The sequence below is a fragment of the Protobothrops mucrosquamatus genome, unplaced genomic scaffold (genome assembly GCF_001527695.2).
Source record: "Protobothrops mucrosquamatus isolate PMUCROS unplaced genomic scaffold, P.Mucros_1.0 scaffold_263, whole genome shotgun sequence".
Classification (NCBI taxonomy): domain Eukaryota; kingdom Metazoa; phylum Chordata; class Lepidosauria; order Squamata; family Viperidae; genus Protobothrops; species Protobothrops mucrosquamatus.
Genome location: NW_015386339.1, coordinates 546174 through 563249, shown reverse-complemented (window position 1 = coordinate 563249; position 17076 = coordinate 546174). Strand labels below are relative to the sequence as shown.

Genomic DNA, 17076 nt, shown 5'->3' with positions numbered 1-17076 from the left:
CCCGTGCCCTTGTGAGTTTGAACGGTCACTAAGCGAACTCTTGTAAGCCGAGGACTAACCTGTACGGGCAGTCCTCGATGTCAGAATTAAGTCATCGTGGTCGTAAAACAGGTCGCTGTGACCGAGCCTGATCTTATTTTTTATCTTATTTTTTCCCCAGTGGTCACGGAAGCGTACGTGGCAGTCGTAAAATGATCCCTCATTTTTAAGTCACTTTGTTTTTCAGCGCCGTTGGTGACTTCGGTCACTAAATGAACTGTTGTAAGTCAAGGACTGCCTGTAGTTGGGGGGTGGACGATGTCCAGAGGCAAAGCCAAGTTGTCCACCTGACCTCTACTCAAGGGGATCCGTGAAGTGGCAGCTCCACCCTATTGTGGCCTTGAGATGGCTGGGCTGACCAGATGTCCAGTTTGAACCTCTCTTCTCCCCCCCCCCCCCGGTGCAGGATGGACGGCTGCTTCCAGAATTCAACACGTCGGAACCTCCGCTAATTTTCGAGTGTAACCACGCCTGTTCCTGTTGGAGAACCTGCCGGAATCGGGTGGTGCAAAATGGACTCCGGTGAGATGCGCAGATGTCCCTTTGACTGTCCGTTTGCAGCTGGGGAAGTCAGAATTAAGAATTACATCTAGTTTAGAATAGAATGGAATGGAATGGAATGGAATAGAATAAGAAATAGATAGAATAGAATAAGGAATAGAATAGAATAGAATAGAATAGAATAGAATAGAATAGAATAGAATAGAATAGAATAGAATAGGGAATAGAATAAGGAATAGAATAGAATAGAAATAATAGAAATAGAAATAATAGAAATAGAAATAATAGAAATAGAAATAGAATAATAGAATAGGGAATAGAATAAGGAATAGAATAGAAATAGAAATAGAATAGGGAATAGAATAGGGAATAGAGTAGAATAAGGCGTAGAGTAGAATAGAATAGAATAGAATAGAATAGAATAGAATAGAATAGAATAGAATAGAATAGAATAGAATAGAATAGGGAATAGAATAAGGAATAGAATAAGGAATAGAATAGAATAGAAATAGAAATAATAGAAATAGAAATAATAGAAATAGAAATAGAATAATAGAATAGGGAATAGAATAAGGAATAGAATAGAACAGAATAGAAATAGAATAGGGAATAGAATAGGGAATAGAGTAGAATAAGGAATAGAATAGAGTAGAGTAGAATAGAATAGAATAGAATAGAATAGAATAGAATAGAATAGAATAGAATAGAATAGAATAGAATGGAATATGGAATGGAATAAGAATAGAATATGGAAATAGAATAGAATAGAATAGAATAGAATAGAATAGAATAGAGCTGGAAGGGACCTTGGAGGTCCTCTAGTCCAGCCCCCACTTAACCAGGAGAGCCTATACCATTTCATACAAAATGACTGTCCAGTCTCTTCTTAAAAACTTTCAGTGATGGAGCGCCCACGATTTCTGGAGGCTACTTCTGTCCCACTAGTTAATTGTCCTCCCTGTTAGGAAGTTTCTCCTTAATTCCAAGTTGCTTCTCTCTTTGTTCAGGACAAGGTTGCAACTTTTCCGGACGAGGAAGATGGGCTGGGGTGTAAGGACAATGCAAGACATTCCACTGGGGACCTTTGTGTGCGAGTAAGTGCCTTGGTTTTGAAGCCCGGGGGACCGAAGATGACCAACCCAGAGGGATGACCCAGCTTCAAGAGGAAAAAAAAGGGAGAGAAACCTCTTCCCTGTCCCATGACAGTTATCCTGTGTCAAGATAGTGGCTAATAAGTCTTGACAAATAAATAAAAATCCCATCGGGTCTTTGGCCACCCAGTTGCCAAGGTGGACAATCTCACCTCAGCAACTTCCAGCTGTGCAGGCATTAGCTCCCCGGATCCCCCAGCCCTTTCTGAAAAATTTGGGGAGTTGGAATCCATACGTGGCCGAAATTGGGAGATCCTTTTTTGTCACACTGCTTTCCTCTTAAAAAAATAATAATCACGTATTGGATTTTTACACGTTATACAGACTTTTTTTTGGGGGGGGGGGGTGTTGTGTCCCTGCAGATACGTCGGAGAGCTGATTTCTGACTCGGAGGCCAACGTACGTGAGGAAGATTGCTATCTTTTCGACCTTGGCAACAAGGTAAGGGTAGTGTGTGTGTCTCTGTGTGTGTGTGGTTTTTTTTTTTTTAACTTACTAAGGACTTCAAGGGCGAGCAGACGTGCTAAGATGAATTCTCCACACCTTCCTTCCGTCTTCCGTTACACTGGGCAGAGACACGATCGTTTGAGCTGCTGTGTGAAGCTCTTTTCGCCTTTTGGACAGCGGGGCTCCCGTGGAACGGGGGTCAAAGGAGCTCTGAGCATTGGGTAATGGGTTTGGAGAGAAGGGGACAGAAGGAGATCAGCCTTTCCAGGCTGCTGAATGAGGAGAAGCAGAAAGACAAATCTTGATTAAACGAAAGGACTTTTCCTGGAGCAGGATTGGATAGTCAGATGACTCCACCAAACACAAACCAATCTTAGCCTAGGCTGCCCTCTTGGTCCTGGAAGATAAGCAGGACTGTGTTCGATAGATCTATACTGGTTTCCACTGGGCTTTTAAAAAACACAATGAGTTATGGGGGCCTTGGTGCTCTCTGAGCTGGGTAGTTTTCTTGCCGACGTTTCATGACCCAATTAGGGAACATCATCAGTGCTAGAAAGGAATGGGATTTGTGAAGAGGAGGAGGAGGAGGAGGACTGTGGGGGTCCTTGGTGCTCTCTGAGCTGGGTAGTTTTCTTGCCGACGTTTCATGACCCAATTAGGGAACATCATCAGTGCTAGAAAGGAATGGGATTTGTGAATGGGATTAGGGAAGAGGAGGAGGAGCTGTGGGGGTCCTTGGTGCTCTCTGAGCTGGGTAGTTTTCTTGCCGACGTTTATGACCCAACTAGGGAACATCATCAGTGCTAGAAGGGAGCAGGGGATATAGAGAGGAGGAGCAGAAGAGGAGGAGGAGGAGGAGGAATATAGGGTCCTTGGTGCTCTCTGAACTTGGTTGTTTTTTTTTGCAGACGTTTCATGACCCAACTAGGGAACATCATCAGTGCTAGAAGGGAGCAGTGTTTGCACTAATGTTGCTACCTAGTTGAGTAATGAAACACCTGCAACAAAACAACCAAGCTCAGAGAGCACCAAATCTCCTCCTCCTCCTCCTCCTCCCTTCTAGCACTGATACTATTAACCAGATAGGTCATGAAAAATCTGCAAGAAAGCAAGCAAGCTCAGAGAGCACCAAGGACCCTACAGTTTCCCCTCCCCTCCCTTTCTTCTCCTCCTCCTCCTCCTCCTCCTCCTCCTCCTCCTCCTCCTCCTCCTCCTCTCCAGACACCATGCTCCCTTCTAGCACTGATGATGTTCCCTAGTTGGATCGCGAAACATCTGCAAGAAACACACACACCCCCAGCCGAGAGGAGCACACCGCACATGGTTATATTGCGTGCTCCAGTGATAACGCCAAGAACGGTACAATACACTTTGGTTCACCTTGCCTCGCAGTTGGAGCACGGAAGCTGAAATAGTATCGCTGCCTCGAGTTGGGTAGCCTTATCCAATTGATGTACCGACAAACAAGGCCCCTGCTTTTTGCACAAATTGTGCGCTGCCCGAACGAACAACGTCTTCCAGAGGTGCACTTGAAGAGGCCAAGAAGTTCCCTTGGCTTCCGTCGGGGAAGCGCACGTTGCTTCTCCCTTCTCCGTGCCTTCCCTCTCCATCCTTCCTGCCCCCTTTTTAAGTTGGTAATTTCATTTGTTGGCAAGTCAAACATCCGGCAGGCCTGGGCTTCCTATAATTGGATTGTCAGGTTCAATAGCCTGAGTGGGTGGAGGAGAAGCCCGAAGCTTTGGAGTTTAAGGAACATAAACATTAGCTTCCCAGCTGCACAGACTCCTGCTAGGATCCTTCTGGCTACTGAGGGCTTTAGGTCCCCTAAGAACATGAAGAAGCATTGACTAGGTGTACACGACCCCTGGGCCAACTTAGGAATGATAAGGCTCATTCATTGTGTTAGCACAGTGGTTCTCAACCTTTTTAATGCCGTGACCCCAACTGGCCGTAAGTCGAGGACTAAACCAGCCGTAAGTCGAGGACTAAACTGGTCGTAAGTCGAGGACTAGCCAACCGGTCGTAAGTCGAGGACTTTCCCTGACTGGAGCGCCGCGCATGCGTGGTTCCGCCCCCTGCGCCGGCCGAGGTGTAGCTGGCAAGCGGCAGAGACGGAGCAGGCCGACCACCAGCTGGCCCAGCCCAAGGGAGGTAAGGCACCTGCCGGAAAAGGGGGGGAAAAATGGCGGACAAAAAAAATGGCGGACAGCCTTGCTTGGCGACCCCCATGAAATGGTCGATCAACCCCAAATGGGGTCCCGACCCACAGGTTGAGAACCACTGTGTTAGCAGTTCTCCCCATCTAGCCGTATGTCCTTCAAACCGACACTTTCCAGATGTGTCGGACCTCAGTCCCCACAATCCCCAGCTAGAACGATAATGGTGGATTGGGGTGACTGGTGGTATGGCTCAAGCTGAGGTGGGCTGGTCTGTGGGTGGCACTCAGCTGAGTTCCTGAAATGAACAGCTGGTTTATTATTTGTTTTTCTTTTCCCTTGGTTTTTTTTTTTAACTGAAAATTTTTATCAAATTTTACAATATAAATCCCCCCCTTCCTCTTCCCACCCTTCCACCCCCCCTCCCTCCCCCCTCACTTCCCAGTGCCCATCACAGGGTTAACAATAACATAATCATACTCTAATTAACAGTCAACTATTAAAATAACATATCTATAACCTCCTTTAACTCTCTTTTAAACAGATATACAATTATTAAAAACAATAATAATAACAACACTTTAATAATTAAAAATAACACTAAATAAAATATTCTAGCCTTTGTACAACCATAATACTCTAAAAAAACCAAATGACATTTTTTAGTCCCATATTTACGCTCGTTTATTGTGGTTGTACATCCGGAGAGAGGTGGGATCCTTGCCACTCTCTGAGCTGGGTTGTTCTCTGGCAGACGTTTCATTACCCAACTAGGGAACCATCTCCAGGGCCAGGAGGAAGTGGAGTGTGTGGAGTGGAGGAAGAGAAGGAGGAGGAAAAGGATTGTGGGGTCCTTGGTGCTCTCTGAACTGGGCTGTTTTCTTGCAGACGTTTCACGACCCAACTAGGTAACGTCATCAGTCCTAGATGGGAATAAGGTTTGCTCTCTCCCTTCTAGCGCTGATGATGTTCCCTAGTTGGGTCATGAAACGTCTGCAAGAAAACAGCCCAGTTCCAGAGAGCACCAAGGACTCTACAGTTCAACCCCTAATATTCTATTAGCCAGATGTTTAGTCTGGGTTTGGCATTTTAATCCACCCGTTGAATCCTTCCCAAGGACCTGGATAGACAGATGTTGCTGCTTGATGGTGTTAAAGGTATTGTCACAGGACATAAGTTGTATAAGCAAAGCTATCTTTGGCAATTACTGTTTATTATTTTATAAAATTTGTAGACCGCTTCAGCCTAAAAAAACATGTAAGCGGCATATACGTCGCAGAACAGGATTGCTTCTTTGGCTCCTTAGATTATCTCTCCAGGAATAGGAAAGTAATGGGAACCTTCTGGTGGGCTTGGGATCAATTATTCTCACTCTTACCCGGAGGATTATTGGGAATGGAGAAAAATTGGAGGAGAGGGAGTGTGTTTTACGCTGCTCGGAGGAAACTCAAGGCATAAAATAAAAATAAATGGGGGCCTGGGGGATTTTAGGCTGGCCAACGTAAGGAAATGAAGACAGAGCAGGAAGGAGAATCCAGTCCTACTGGGAAGATAAAAACACAAGTTCATATTTTCAGACTGTTTACCTGCATCAAAGCAGGGGATGGAGGGAGAGGCAGAGAAGGAGAGAGAGAGAGAGAGAGAGGGAAAGGGAGGGAAGAGAGAGAGAGAGAGAGACTCTGAGACAGTTCTAAATCCGAAGCTGCTGCTGTTTCAGCATAAACACTAAACTGCCGTTTGATCCTCTTTGCTTTGATTGTGTCGCAAACTCATTCAGACAAATTGCTACGAAGTGGAGGGGTGTAAGTGAATAACTGCAGCAATCACAAGTGGGAGGTTTGACTGGGTGGGAGTACCAGCCCCCATCAGCCATTTCTTTAGCTGAGCCTTATATTAAGTCCCATGATTGCTTTAAAGCAGAGGTCCCCAACCTTTTGGGCACCAGGGACCGGTTCCGTGGAGAGAGGTTTTTCCGAGGATCACAGGGTGCGTGGTTTTCTGTGCTGCCTGCATCCCGCAAATGGGGCTTTGCTTGTTTGTGTGGACCGGTTGCTGGCATGCCACAGCCCGATACTGGTCCATGGCCCGGGGGTTGGGGACCTATGTTTTAAATTATGAGTTCTTTTGGTCATATCTAACTGAAAGTGGGATTCCTGGTTATTATATGAAGGTGGCTTGATTTAATACTTCCATTTTATTGTTGTTTCTTCTTCTTCTTCTTCTTCTTCTTCTTCTTCTTCTTCTTCTTCTTCTTCTTCTTCTTCTTCTTCTTCTTCTTCTCCTCCTCCTCCTCCTCCTCCTCCTCCTCCTCCTCCTTGAAATTTTTGTGGGCTTTGTTTGAGGAATTCCTTCCTTCCTTCCTTCCTTCCTTCCTTCCTTCCTTCCTTCCTTCCTTCCTTCTTGCTTTTGTTGTTCTGACTTCTGCTATTCTTCTATCACCTGGCGCATTGAGAGCCATTTGGAGTCCGGAACCAGATCAAGTCGCACATCAATCACGCCCCAACGTGCTCCTCCCATTTTCCCCTAACTCCTCCCTTCTCTTTCTCCAGGACCGGGACGTCTACTGCATTGACGCCCGCTTCTACGGCAACATCAGCCGCTTCATCAACCACTTTTGCGAGCCCAACCTCATTGCCGTCCGGGTCTTCATGTCCCACCAGGACTTGCGGTTTCCCAGAATTGCCTTTTTCAGCAGCAGACACATAGAGGCGGGAGAAGAAATCGGGTACGCCTTGGCCCGGAAGCAGAAGTGGAGACTGAGACCCAAGGGGGCAGAAAGACAAAAGGGCTGGGGCGGAGAGACATCCCATTAGAATTAGAGTTAGAGTTAGAGTTAAAATTAAATAGGATTAGAATTAGAATTAAATTAGAATTAGAATTAAATTAGAGTTAGAGTTAGAATGAGTTAGAATCAGAATCAGAATCACCGAGTTGGAAGGGACCTTTTAGGTCATCTAGTCCTCTCCCAGGTGGCTTACTAGGAGAGTAAGACACCCCGACCCCCACAATGCAACCCTGGAGTAACTGAGCTTCTCTTTCTGCAGGTTTGACTACGGCGAGAGGTTCTGGAACATCAAAGCCAAATACTTCAGCTGCCTCTGCAACTCGCCCAAATGCAGGCACTCCAGCGCCGTCCTGGCCGAGCGGCAGGCCAGCGCTGCTGCTGCAGCTGCTGCGGCTGCTGCTGCGGCGGCTAGTACCGCCGCTTCCTCGCAGGAGGCCCCCGAGAACAGACTCCCGGACACCAGTTCGGCCGCCTTGGCATCCCCCCCTGCCTTCGGAGGCCTCCCCTGAAGAGCCCGGGGCCCTCCCCAGCCAGGCCGTGACATTTGAAGACGATGCTTTTCGTTGGTTTTGTTCTGCCCCTTTTCCCAGCGAGCTCTCCCCCCCTCCGGTCTGCCATAACGGTTCCCCTTTTGGGGGCGTGCGTGGATGATGGTCGTGGCGTCGCGCCCTCCTTCCCTCCTTTCTTCGCTCCCCTCTGGCGACGTGGCAGGGGGAAGGCAGCCACGCCGTGGCACGCTCCGGGGTGGCAGGAAGAGACCTCCCTTCCCCCTCTCTTCCCCATCCCCTCCTTTTTCACGTGATAAGTGTTCTCCAAGCCCCCCCATCCCCTCGTCGGAACGAGGAACGTTGACATGGACCGTCTCTCCCGTCCAAACTCTCCATCCTTGAACGGCGGGGACGCCTCGGACTCGTCAAACTCTGCATCCTTGGGTCAAGAGTCTCAAAAAAGTCCTCCAACTCGGCATCCTTGTCTCGGAGAGTTCCGCCGGCCTCGGCACACATCTGGGAAGGGTTTTTTTTTTTTTTTTTTGCCTGCCACTGAATCTTCCCTCCCACCCACTCCTTTGCTGGCTGCCTGTGCTTTGGAACAGGGGCCCAACCAGAGACCGAGTCCAATCAATTCTTTGTTCGCCGCTCACGCCCCATCCCGATTCGCCCAGGTCAAGAGAGCAATCATCTGGGACTTCTCCGTTATATCCCAGTCCTCGGGTAGCTCCTCCTTAGCACTCTTCTCCCCCCCGCAGCGTTGTCGTTATTATTATTATTATTATCTCCCCTTAAAATTTAAAATAATTTTATTTTCCCTCCCCTGCCTTTTTCCACTCGTCTATAGGAATCCCGTTTTTCAATGACACTAACTCCAAATCGGAAGTGGAAACTTTGGGGCGGGGAGAGAGGGGCGCGGCGTCCTTAATAAAAATCGATATTCTTAGAGACCCTTTTGGGTATTTATGGGAGGGGGGGCGTTTCTTAAGCCGAGGCGCGAGGATTTGCAATCATCCGGAGATGCCCGTTTCCTGGAAGCCAGCGCTGCACCTACCCTCTCCGGAACCTACCCATTTTCTAAAGGCCGAAGTTGGACCGGATCGAGTTTTATTTTTTAATCAACTGGGGAGGGGGGTTGAGGGTGTGGATTGACAGCGAGGGGGGGGATGAGGGTCGGGGTGTTGAACAGACAAGTCCCTTTCCTTCTCCCCCCCTTCAGCCTCCTCCTCTTCCTCCTCACCCACCCACCCACCCACCCGAGCAACTTCACGGTGCTGATTCTCGCGCGATTTTTACTCGACTTCGTGAATATAAATTTCAGTTGTATAATTAAAAAAAAAAGGACAAAAAAGAAAAGAATTAAAAAACAAAACAAAAAAGAACAAAGTGATTTTAGTATGAAAACGCAGGGGCAGATAATGAAACAAAACGACGACAACAAAACAACCCCTCCCCTCCCAGATCCCGTTTTTTAAAAAAACAAAACAAAACAACAACAAATACGTTGTATGGTAGTGAGCATAAAAAGGGTCATCGCCTTTTGTGTGATGACCGAACAGGTCATTTAATTATTATTTTTCTTTTTTTTTTCTTTTCCTTTTTTTTTCATATATCTTTCAATACTGTAATTAGCGCAGGTTTGGGGTCTTTCCCCTCCCCCTTTCTCTTGGTGCAACTCTTTTAAACCGTTCATATTTGCCAGGTGTTTGTTTGTTTCTTTCTTTTTCTTTCTTTCTTTCTCCCTGCTTTCTTTCTTTCTTTCTCCCTTCTTTCTTTCTTTCTTTCTTTCTTTCTTTCTTTCTTTCTTTCTTTCTTTATTTCTTTCTTTCTTTCTTTCTTTCTTTCCCTGTCTCTCTCCCACCCACCTTCTGTTTTCGTTCGTTTTCTGTTAAACGTTTGGACAGTTTTAAGAGGCCATTGCCTTTCAGCTCTGTCATTTCCTTGTTCTGTTTTCGATGAGATCAATAATAATAAAAAAAAGTGCTTTAAAAAAAACAATCACCACCCTCGATTTCTTTGCTTGCCGGTCTTGAGTGGAATTCTTTTGGGAGCCAGAAGTCCTCGGCTTAACGGCCACAACGGAGGCCAACATTTCCGTTGCTAAGCGAGACATACATTAAATGAATGCTTCCCCCATTGTACGATCTTCCCTGCCCCCGTCGTTAAGTGAACCACTGCAGTTGTTTGACTAGTCACACGGTTGTGAAGTGAATCCGGCTTCCCCCATATGAAGGTCGCAAAAGGAGATCAAGTCATCCCGGGATGCTGCGACCGTCGTAAATATGAATCAGTTGCTGAGCGTCTGAATTTTGATCAGCTGGCCATGGAGATGCTAACAGTTGTCGTAAGTGTAAAAAACTGTCTCAAGTCACTTTTTCCAGTGCTGTTGTAACGGACTCCTCGCTAAACGAACTCTTGTAAGTTGAGGACTAAGCTGTACAGGCAATCCTTGGCCTATGACAAGAATTAAGTCACTGTGGCCGTAAAACGGGTCATCGTGTGACTCAGCCTGATCTGGCAACATTCTTTTTCTTCTTTTTACAGTGGTCACGGAAGTGTAGGTGGCAGTCGTAAAACGAGCACCACGTTTTTAAAGCAAATCCCTTGTTGGGTATGGGGTGTTTTGGCTGTAAATCAGAAATAAATGATGGTTTCCAGGGGAGGAAAAAGTCGTCAATCACGAACATGTGAATATGGGGTGCTCTTCAAACAGTCATTAAGTCAAGGAGGACATGTGCGTGGTGTCGGGGTGTGTGCAATTCCATCGTCATAAATATGTCCGTTCATGTTTTAGTGGAGTCCTAGTGGACGATCGCTTGACTATGAGACAGCCGTGTGTAGCAGCAGCCAAAAAAGCTAACACAATCCTGGGTTGTATAAACAGGCATATAATCAAGATCATGTGAAGTATTAGTACCGCTTTGTAAAACCCTAGTAAGGCCACACCTGGAATACTGCAGCCAATTTTGGTCACCTTATCACAAAAAAGATGTTGAGAGTTTGGAAAAAAAATGCAGAGAAGAGCAACTAAGATAATCCAAGGCCTGGAGACTAAAACATACGAAGAACGGCTGCGGGACTTGAGTTTGGCTAGTTTAAAGAAAAGAAGAAATAGGGGAGACATGATAGCAGTGTTCCAGTATTTGAGGGGCTGCCACAAAGAAGAGGGGGGTCACATTCTCTAAAGCACAGAAGGCAGGACCAGAAACAATGGTTGGAAACTGATCAACGAGAGAAGCAACTTGGAATTAAGGAGAAACTTCCTGACAGGACAATTAATCAGTGGAACAACTTGCCTCCAGAAATCGTGGGCGCTCCATCAGTGGAGATTTTTAAGAAGAGGCTAGACAATCACCTGTCTGAGATGGCATAGGTTCTCCTGCTTGAGCAGGGCAGAGACATCTCTTCCATTATCACAGCTAATTCTGTTCCTTTTCGTCCAGATGGAGCGAAGCAAGTCAAAGCCAGGAGAGGGATCACTAATGGCCAGGCCCCAAGAAGGTAACTAGGACCATTCCTCTGTTCAGGTATTCTCAGTGCTACAGTGTGTAGAAGTTAAGTAGATAGTTTAAATTAATCAGCACTTGAGTCTTTTCAGTGATAGGGTTGTCATGGCCCATTGGAGCCTGGAGAAGAAGGAGAATAAGAGGGAGGAGGAGGAGGAGGACGAGGAGGAGGAGGAGGAGGAGGAGGAGGAGGAGAAGGAGAAGGAGAAGGAGAAGGAGAAGGAGAAGAAGAAGAAGAAGAAGAAGAAGAAGAAGAAGAAGAAGAAGAAGAAGAAGAAGAAGAAGAAGAAGAAGAAGAAGAAATCTACTCCTGCCACAACAAAAACCAACTCCCTCCAAACCAGCCTCCAATGGGGCATGATAGGGCTGAGAAATCCTATTATTTACTGGGGTGTGCACTACTTTGAAAAACACAGCTGTGTGTGTGTGTGTGTGTGTGTGTGTGTGTGTGTGTCTAAGCTGCTGAAAGATGTCTATCTCCAAACGATCTGGACAGACGTGCAACTTGCTGGAGTCTTTATTTTGCTGACGCAAGTAAGTTATGAGAAACGGGGCCGGTTCGAATTGTCCAATCTGCCTCTATTATAGAGACGAACATCCTTGCTCCGGAGACTTCGCCTTGCTAGGAATATTAGCTCATCTTTCTGATAACGGCTCGTGTTCCATCTCTGCAGCCCGGGGAGAGAAAAGCGATACTCTTTCGTCTTTTTTTAATTTCCTTTTGGTGGCACTGCTTGTGCCTTGTCTGGAGTGGAGGAGCCCAAATCCAGAGATGGATATCTGGGCAGACTTGAGAGACTGCACTGACAAGAGGCACAGGCTGTCACCGAAGGCAGAGCGAGACGCTTTAATATATTTGGTCATAAAAAGTTTTCGGGTGTGGCCCTTCCCTTAAGTCTGCTCCAAACTTGTTTTTGTTGTATCTGTATGTGTGGGATGGAAGGATACAAATCTTCAAGATGGACCATTATTCCCAGCACAGAAGTGCTACATGTCAACAACTAAAGTCCTATCAAGAATGAGAAGGACACTCCTCGGTTTGGTAAACCATCTCTCCTGCTTCGTTGCATAATTTACTAATCCAGGACAGATATTTTATTGATCATCAATTGGAAACTAACCAAAGAGAGAAGCAACCTAGAACTAAGGAGAAACTTCCTGACAGTGAGAACAATTAACCAGTGGAACAACCTGCCTCCAGAAGCGGTGAATGCTCCAACACTGGAAGTTTTTAAGAAGAGACTGGACAGCCATTTGTCCGAAATGGGATAGGGTTTCCTGTCTGAGCAGGGGGTTGGACTAGACGACCTCCAAGGTCCCTTCCAACTCTATTCTTATTCTTATTTGTCAACCAGACTCACCCGTCTCCCTCAATCCTTGGCCAGCCTGTTAGTTTTCGGATCGGCGGTATGAAGTCGGGCCTTACAGATTTGTCTTTACAACGGTGGCCTCTAAATCTTTCTCTCTCTCTCTCTGGCGTAGCGCCAGGGTCAACCCTGGTCACTGTAGCTCATCCCACAAAGCGCGGTTCAAGCCAGCCATGGCTGGCCTTAAGATAACTTTCGCCAAGAACTCTTTAGGGACTTGGGCATTTCTTCAGAACTGGCCGCAAGCGGAAGGATCTCACGTTCTTTGGGCCTTCCTTTTCCTCGGCACTCTAGGAAAACCAACCCTTTAGGAAAGCGGGAAGCTGGGAAAATGGAAAGAAAAGGGGGGGGAAACGGCCTGTTTCATTTGGAAGAGATGGGCAGGCGCCTTGGTTTCAGCACCTGGACAGCTCCCGGAGCCAAGACTCCACTCTCTCCAGCCTCTTCCTAGCCAACTTGTTCTTCACCCATTTGTCTCCTTTCCTTGGTCCTTCCCCAAGACTTGCCTGGGTCCCGTGGACCCCATCCTTCGTGGGTCCCCCCCTTTTTTTATCGTCCCCACCCTCGGGCTCCATGAAGCTTAGCACACGAGTAGGTGGGGAGGCGACGTGGAGAAAGGAAAGGGATGGGGGTTGAGTGGGAAGGAAAGGTTGGCTCTCGAAAGACGACCCCCCCTCCTTTCGATCGCCCAGCCTTGGTTGGAGTAGGGGCGGGTCCTTCCTCTCCCTCCCCCGTTATTGATATGGGGCTTCGTTGGGTACCCTGGAGGAGTCGGGTGGAGCCGGCCTCGCTGATTGGCTTCCCGGCTGTCAGCTGGCTGTGCTTTTTTTTTTTTTTTTTCCCCTTCCTTCCTTCTCCTTCTTCCTTTTTTTTTTTTTTTTTAAGAGGGGCGAGGTTCACTAACCGGTTGCTCTTGACGGTTTCCATTCCGCGCTCTCCAAGCCTGCCGGCGACCCCCTCCGCCACTCGAGCCGCGCCAGGAAAGAAAAGCCCCGGGAAGCGGAGGAGAGAAGAGCATCCACCGATCCTCCGAGCCGGGAAAGAGGGAGAAGGAGGAAGAAGAAGAAGAAGAAGAAGAGGAGGAGGAAGAGGAGGAGGAGAGAGGCCCACGCAAGCTAAGTAGCTCCCAGCCCCTTTTGGATCTCCCTTCGCCAAGCTCTGCGCCTCGCCCCCCAGCTCCGGGCTGCCTTCTGCGCGCCCGCGCCATGCTGGGGTGGAGGGAAGGGGGCTCCCGGGGGGCGAGCTGATGCGGATCGCCTCGGCTTCCAGCCGGAGCTGGGACACCCCGGCCTCGCCTCCGCCTGGGGCGCGCAGCGGCCTCGCCGAGCCTCGCCCCTGAGCGCGGCGGCGGCGGCGGCGCCTTGCATCCTCCTCGCTTCCAGAGCCGAGCCGCAGCCCGCCCGCCCGTCCGTCTTCCCCACCAGCAGCAGCCACAGCAGCAGAGCCCCACCGCCGCCGCCGCCACCACCACCGCCGCCTCCAGCCCCACCAGAAGCCCCGGCTTCCTCCCTCCCTCCTGGCGCTGGGATGCGTCTTCCCCTTCGCAGCGCCGAGGGCCAGCACCGCGCGCTTGGAGAAGGGGCACCAGCATGGCACGCTTCGGAGAGGACCTGCCCAGCCGCTATGGAGGTGGCGGCGCGGGGGCCGCCCCCGGGCCCGGCGGGGCCCGCGGGGGCAGCCGCCAAGGGGGGCCCCCCGGCCAGCCGGGCCCGCGGGTATACAAGCAGACCAAGGCCCAGCGCGCCCGGACCATGGCTCTTTACAACCCCATTCCGGTCAAGCAGGACTGCTTTACAGTCAACCGGTCGCTCTTCATCTTTAGCGAGGACAACGCGATCCGCAAATACGCCAAGCGCATCACGGAGTGGCCATATCCTTGCGGGAGGGGGGACGGGCGGGGCGGGTGAGTGGGGGGCTGGGGGGCTTGGGTTTCTCCTCCCCTCTCCCACCCCACCGCTTGTCATCCCAGGCATCCTTCTCCATCCCCGGTGGGACAGGTGTGGATGTGGAAAAGGCAGGGTGGTGGTGGGGAGCTCCAGGAGAAGCTGGAGAATCCTGGGTTCCGGACAGGAGGTCCTCCAGCCTTGGGGATGGGCGTGTCTGTCGGCACGCTTGGCCCGGCCCGAGGGGACCCTGCTCTTCCTAGCAAGCAGTAGTAGGATAGCTGAGAGGGGGGTTTTTCCCCCAAAGCATCCCTTTTGGGGAGCAGTAAAGATTGCGAGAGGCCTCTGTGAAAAGGGAGGTGAGTGTCTGTCTCTCCATCTCTTCTCCAGTCCCTGAGCTGCTTTGAAGACCCTCTAGACTAGAGTAAAACCACTTTGGACAGCTTTTCTGCTTTGGTTTGCAAGAAAAGGAGGGGTTTTTTTTTTATAAAGGGGGTGCATGGGTGAGTTCCCACACAGGACAGTGAGGGGTCTCCGCCCCCATTGACCACTTTGGTTGTGGGAATTGTTCTCATAGAGGCATCTGTTCCATGGGCCTGTGTGTGTATGGCTGCTCCTGCAAGCTCAAAACACCCATATTTAAAGGGTTAGGGTTAGGGTTACCCCTCCTCCATTCCCACATGCTGAATTTTTGTCAATCCATTTGTTACCCCAGTTCTGGTTTAGTTGTACCCTTCTGAATTTGCCTGAGGCCTCTTCTGAGTTTTATTGGATTCTCATCAACACCAAGTTTGCTTTTTCGAGCATGTGAGGTCAAGATAACCCAGACAACTGTCTGATATTCAGAACACAGCGGAATAACCGAGTTGGACGGGCACCTTGGAGGCCTTCTAGTCCAACCCTCTGCTCCAGCAGGAAACCCTGCAACATTTCAAACAAATGGTTGTCTAATCTCTTCTTAAAAACCTCCAGTGATGGGAGCATCCACAACTTCTGGAGGCAGGTCGTTCCACTGATTGATTGTTCTCACTGTCAGGAAATTTCTCTTTAGATCTAGGGTTGCTTTTCTCCTTGGTTAGTTTTCGTCCATTGCTTTTTGTCATGCCCTTCTGGTGCTTTGGAAAATAGATTTTTTTNTATATATATATTTATATATTAATGCCCTTAAGCATTTCACAGAGATTCACCCTTCCTTTGACACCCATTTTAAATCCAGAGAGTTCTTTCATTGGGTGCAAAGAGAAACACATACCCCCCATCCCTTTGCTTCTCTTTCTGCCTCTCTGCCTTTGGAGCAGGGGAGGCAGCTGAGAGATGGCCCGTTTCTCTTAGCTAGCCCAGTTTGGGAGACCGCCTTGGCCTTCTTGAAGTCAAGAAGGAACTTTCAACCGGAGATTGGGCTTAGGTTGCTAAGGAGCGTCTCCTCGCTTGATCTGCACGTGTTGCACGAAGCAATTCCCCAGGAAGGCCTGTTGTTTTCCTTTGATCTGAAATCACAGAGCTAGTAATTTTTTTTCACCCGACAAGCAACAAGCGGCCCTCCTCTTAACAACCCATGCAGCGCGCGTGCAGGTTGCGGCGACCTTTTCTTAGCCAGCTGAAACACCGGGGATATACCTATGCTGAGAAAGCACACCTAAGCCAGCTAGAATTCACAATGGCTAAGAGGGTGGGTCGAAGGAAAATATGTATGTGTGTGTGTATGTATATATATATATATATATATATATATATATATATATATATATATATATATATATATATATATATATGACTGATAGCACTTAAAAAAAGTGAGCCCACCAGGAGAATTATGAAACCATAAAAAGGTTTAATAAATATAAAACGCCGAGCTTTCGCCGGGTCCTCCCGGCTTCATCATATATATATATATAGTAGGGACAGGTTCCAACATTGCTTCAGCGGATTTTGAAGCAAGATTCACGAAGACCTTGGGGGGGGGGGGCAAAGGAAACAGCCCGTCTTGCAAAGTTCTCCTCTTTCCTAGAGCGGGTGGGCGTGGAAAGCAAAAGTTGGCTTGGATAATTCAGACAAGATTGAATCCGCGGAGGAGAAGTTTGGGGTTACTTCAGAGAGCAAGGAGAACATGCTGAGACTCTAGAAAGAGTACAGAGAAGAGCAACAAAGATGATTAGGGGACTGGAGGCTAAAACATATGAGGAACGGTTGCTGGAATTGGGGATGTCTAGTTTAACAAAGAGAAGGACGAGGGGGGACATGATAGCAGTGTTCTAATCTCTCAGGGGCTGCCCCAAAGAAGAGGGAGTCAAGCTATTCTCCAAGGCGCCTGAAGGCAGGATGAGAAGCAACGGGTGGAAACTAACCAAGGAGAGAAGCAACCTAGAACTAAGGAGAAACTTCCTGACAGTGAGAACAATTAACCAGTGGAACAACCTGCCTCTAGAAGCTGTGAATGCTCCAACACTGGAAGTTTTTAAGAGACTGAACAGCCATTTGTCCGAAATGGTGTAGGGTTTCCTGCCTGAGCAGGGGGTTGGACTCGATGACCTCCAAGGTCCCTTCCAACTTTATCATTATTATTATTATTATTATTATTATTATTATTATTATTATTATTATTATTATTATTATTATTATTATTATTATTATTATTATTATTATTATTATTATGTTCTCCTCGGTTCTTTTCTGCTCCATGGTCCTCTGGTGGAAGTCAGGTCAGGTTCCAAGTTGGAACGTTCTACCTGGACAGGAAGGTCCGATGGAAAAGC

General features: G+C 48.2%; 2 protein-coding genes across 2 annotated transcripts in view; both read left to right on the top strand.

The window, feature by feature from the left end:
* LOC107302473 (histone-lysine N-methyltransferase EHMT1-like) overlaps nucleotides 1–7588 on the top strand; it is a gene marked incomplete at its 5' end in the record, with an annotated part of 16570 nt that extends 8982 nt beyond the window's left edge. The window contains 7 exons of the mRNA XM_015831580.1: nucleotides 161–173; nucleotides 446–561; nucleotides 1548–1634; nucleotides 2054–2132; nucleotides 6844–7019; nucleotides 7339–7459; nucleotides 7511–7588. Of these exons, the coding sequence (XP_015687066.1) occupies nucleotides 161–173; nucleotides 446–561; nucleotides 1548–1634; nucleotides 2054–2132; nucleotides 6844–7019; nucleotides 7339–7459; nucleotides 7511–7588 (670 nt within the window). The remainder of the gene's footprint in view (nucleotides 1–160; nucleotides 174–445; nucleotides 562–1547; nucleotides 1635–2053; nucleotides 2133–6843; nucleotides 7020–7338; nucleotides 7460–7510) is intronic.
* Nucleotides 7589–14029: 6441 nt separating this feature from the next.
* The window catches only part of LOC107302472 (plasma membrane calcium-transporting ATPase 2), a 136311-nt gene continuing 133264 nt past the window's right edge, over nucleotides 14030–17076 (top strand). Inside the window, exon 1 of the mRNA XM_029287234.1 lies at nucleotides 14030–14343. Coding sequence (XP_029143067.1) covers nucleotides 14030–14343 — 314 coding nt within the window. The remainder of the gene's footprint in view (nucleotides 14344–17076) is intronic.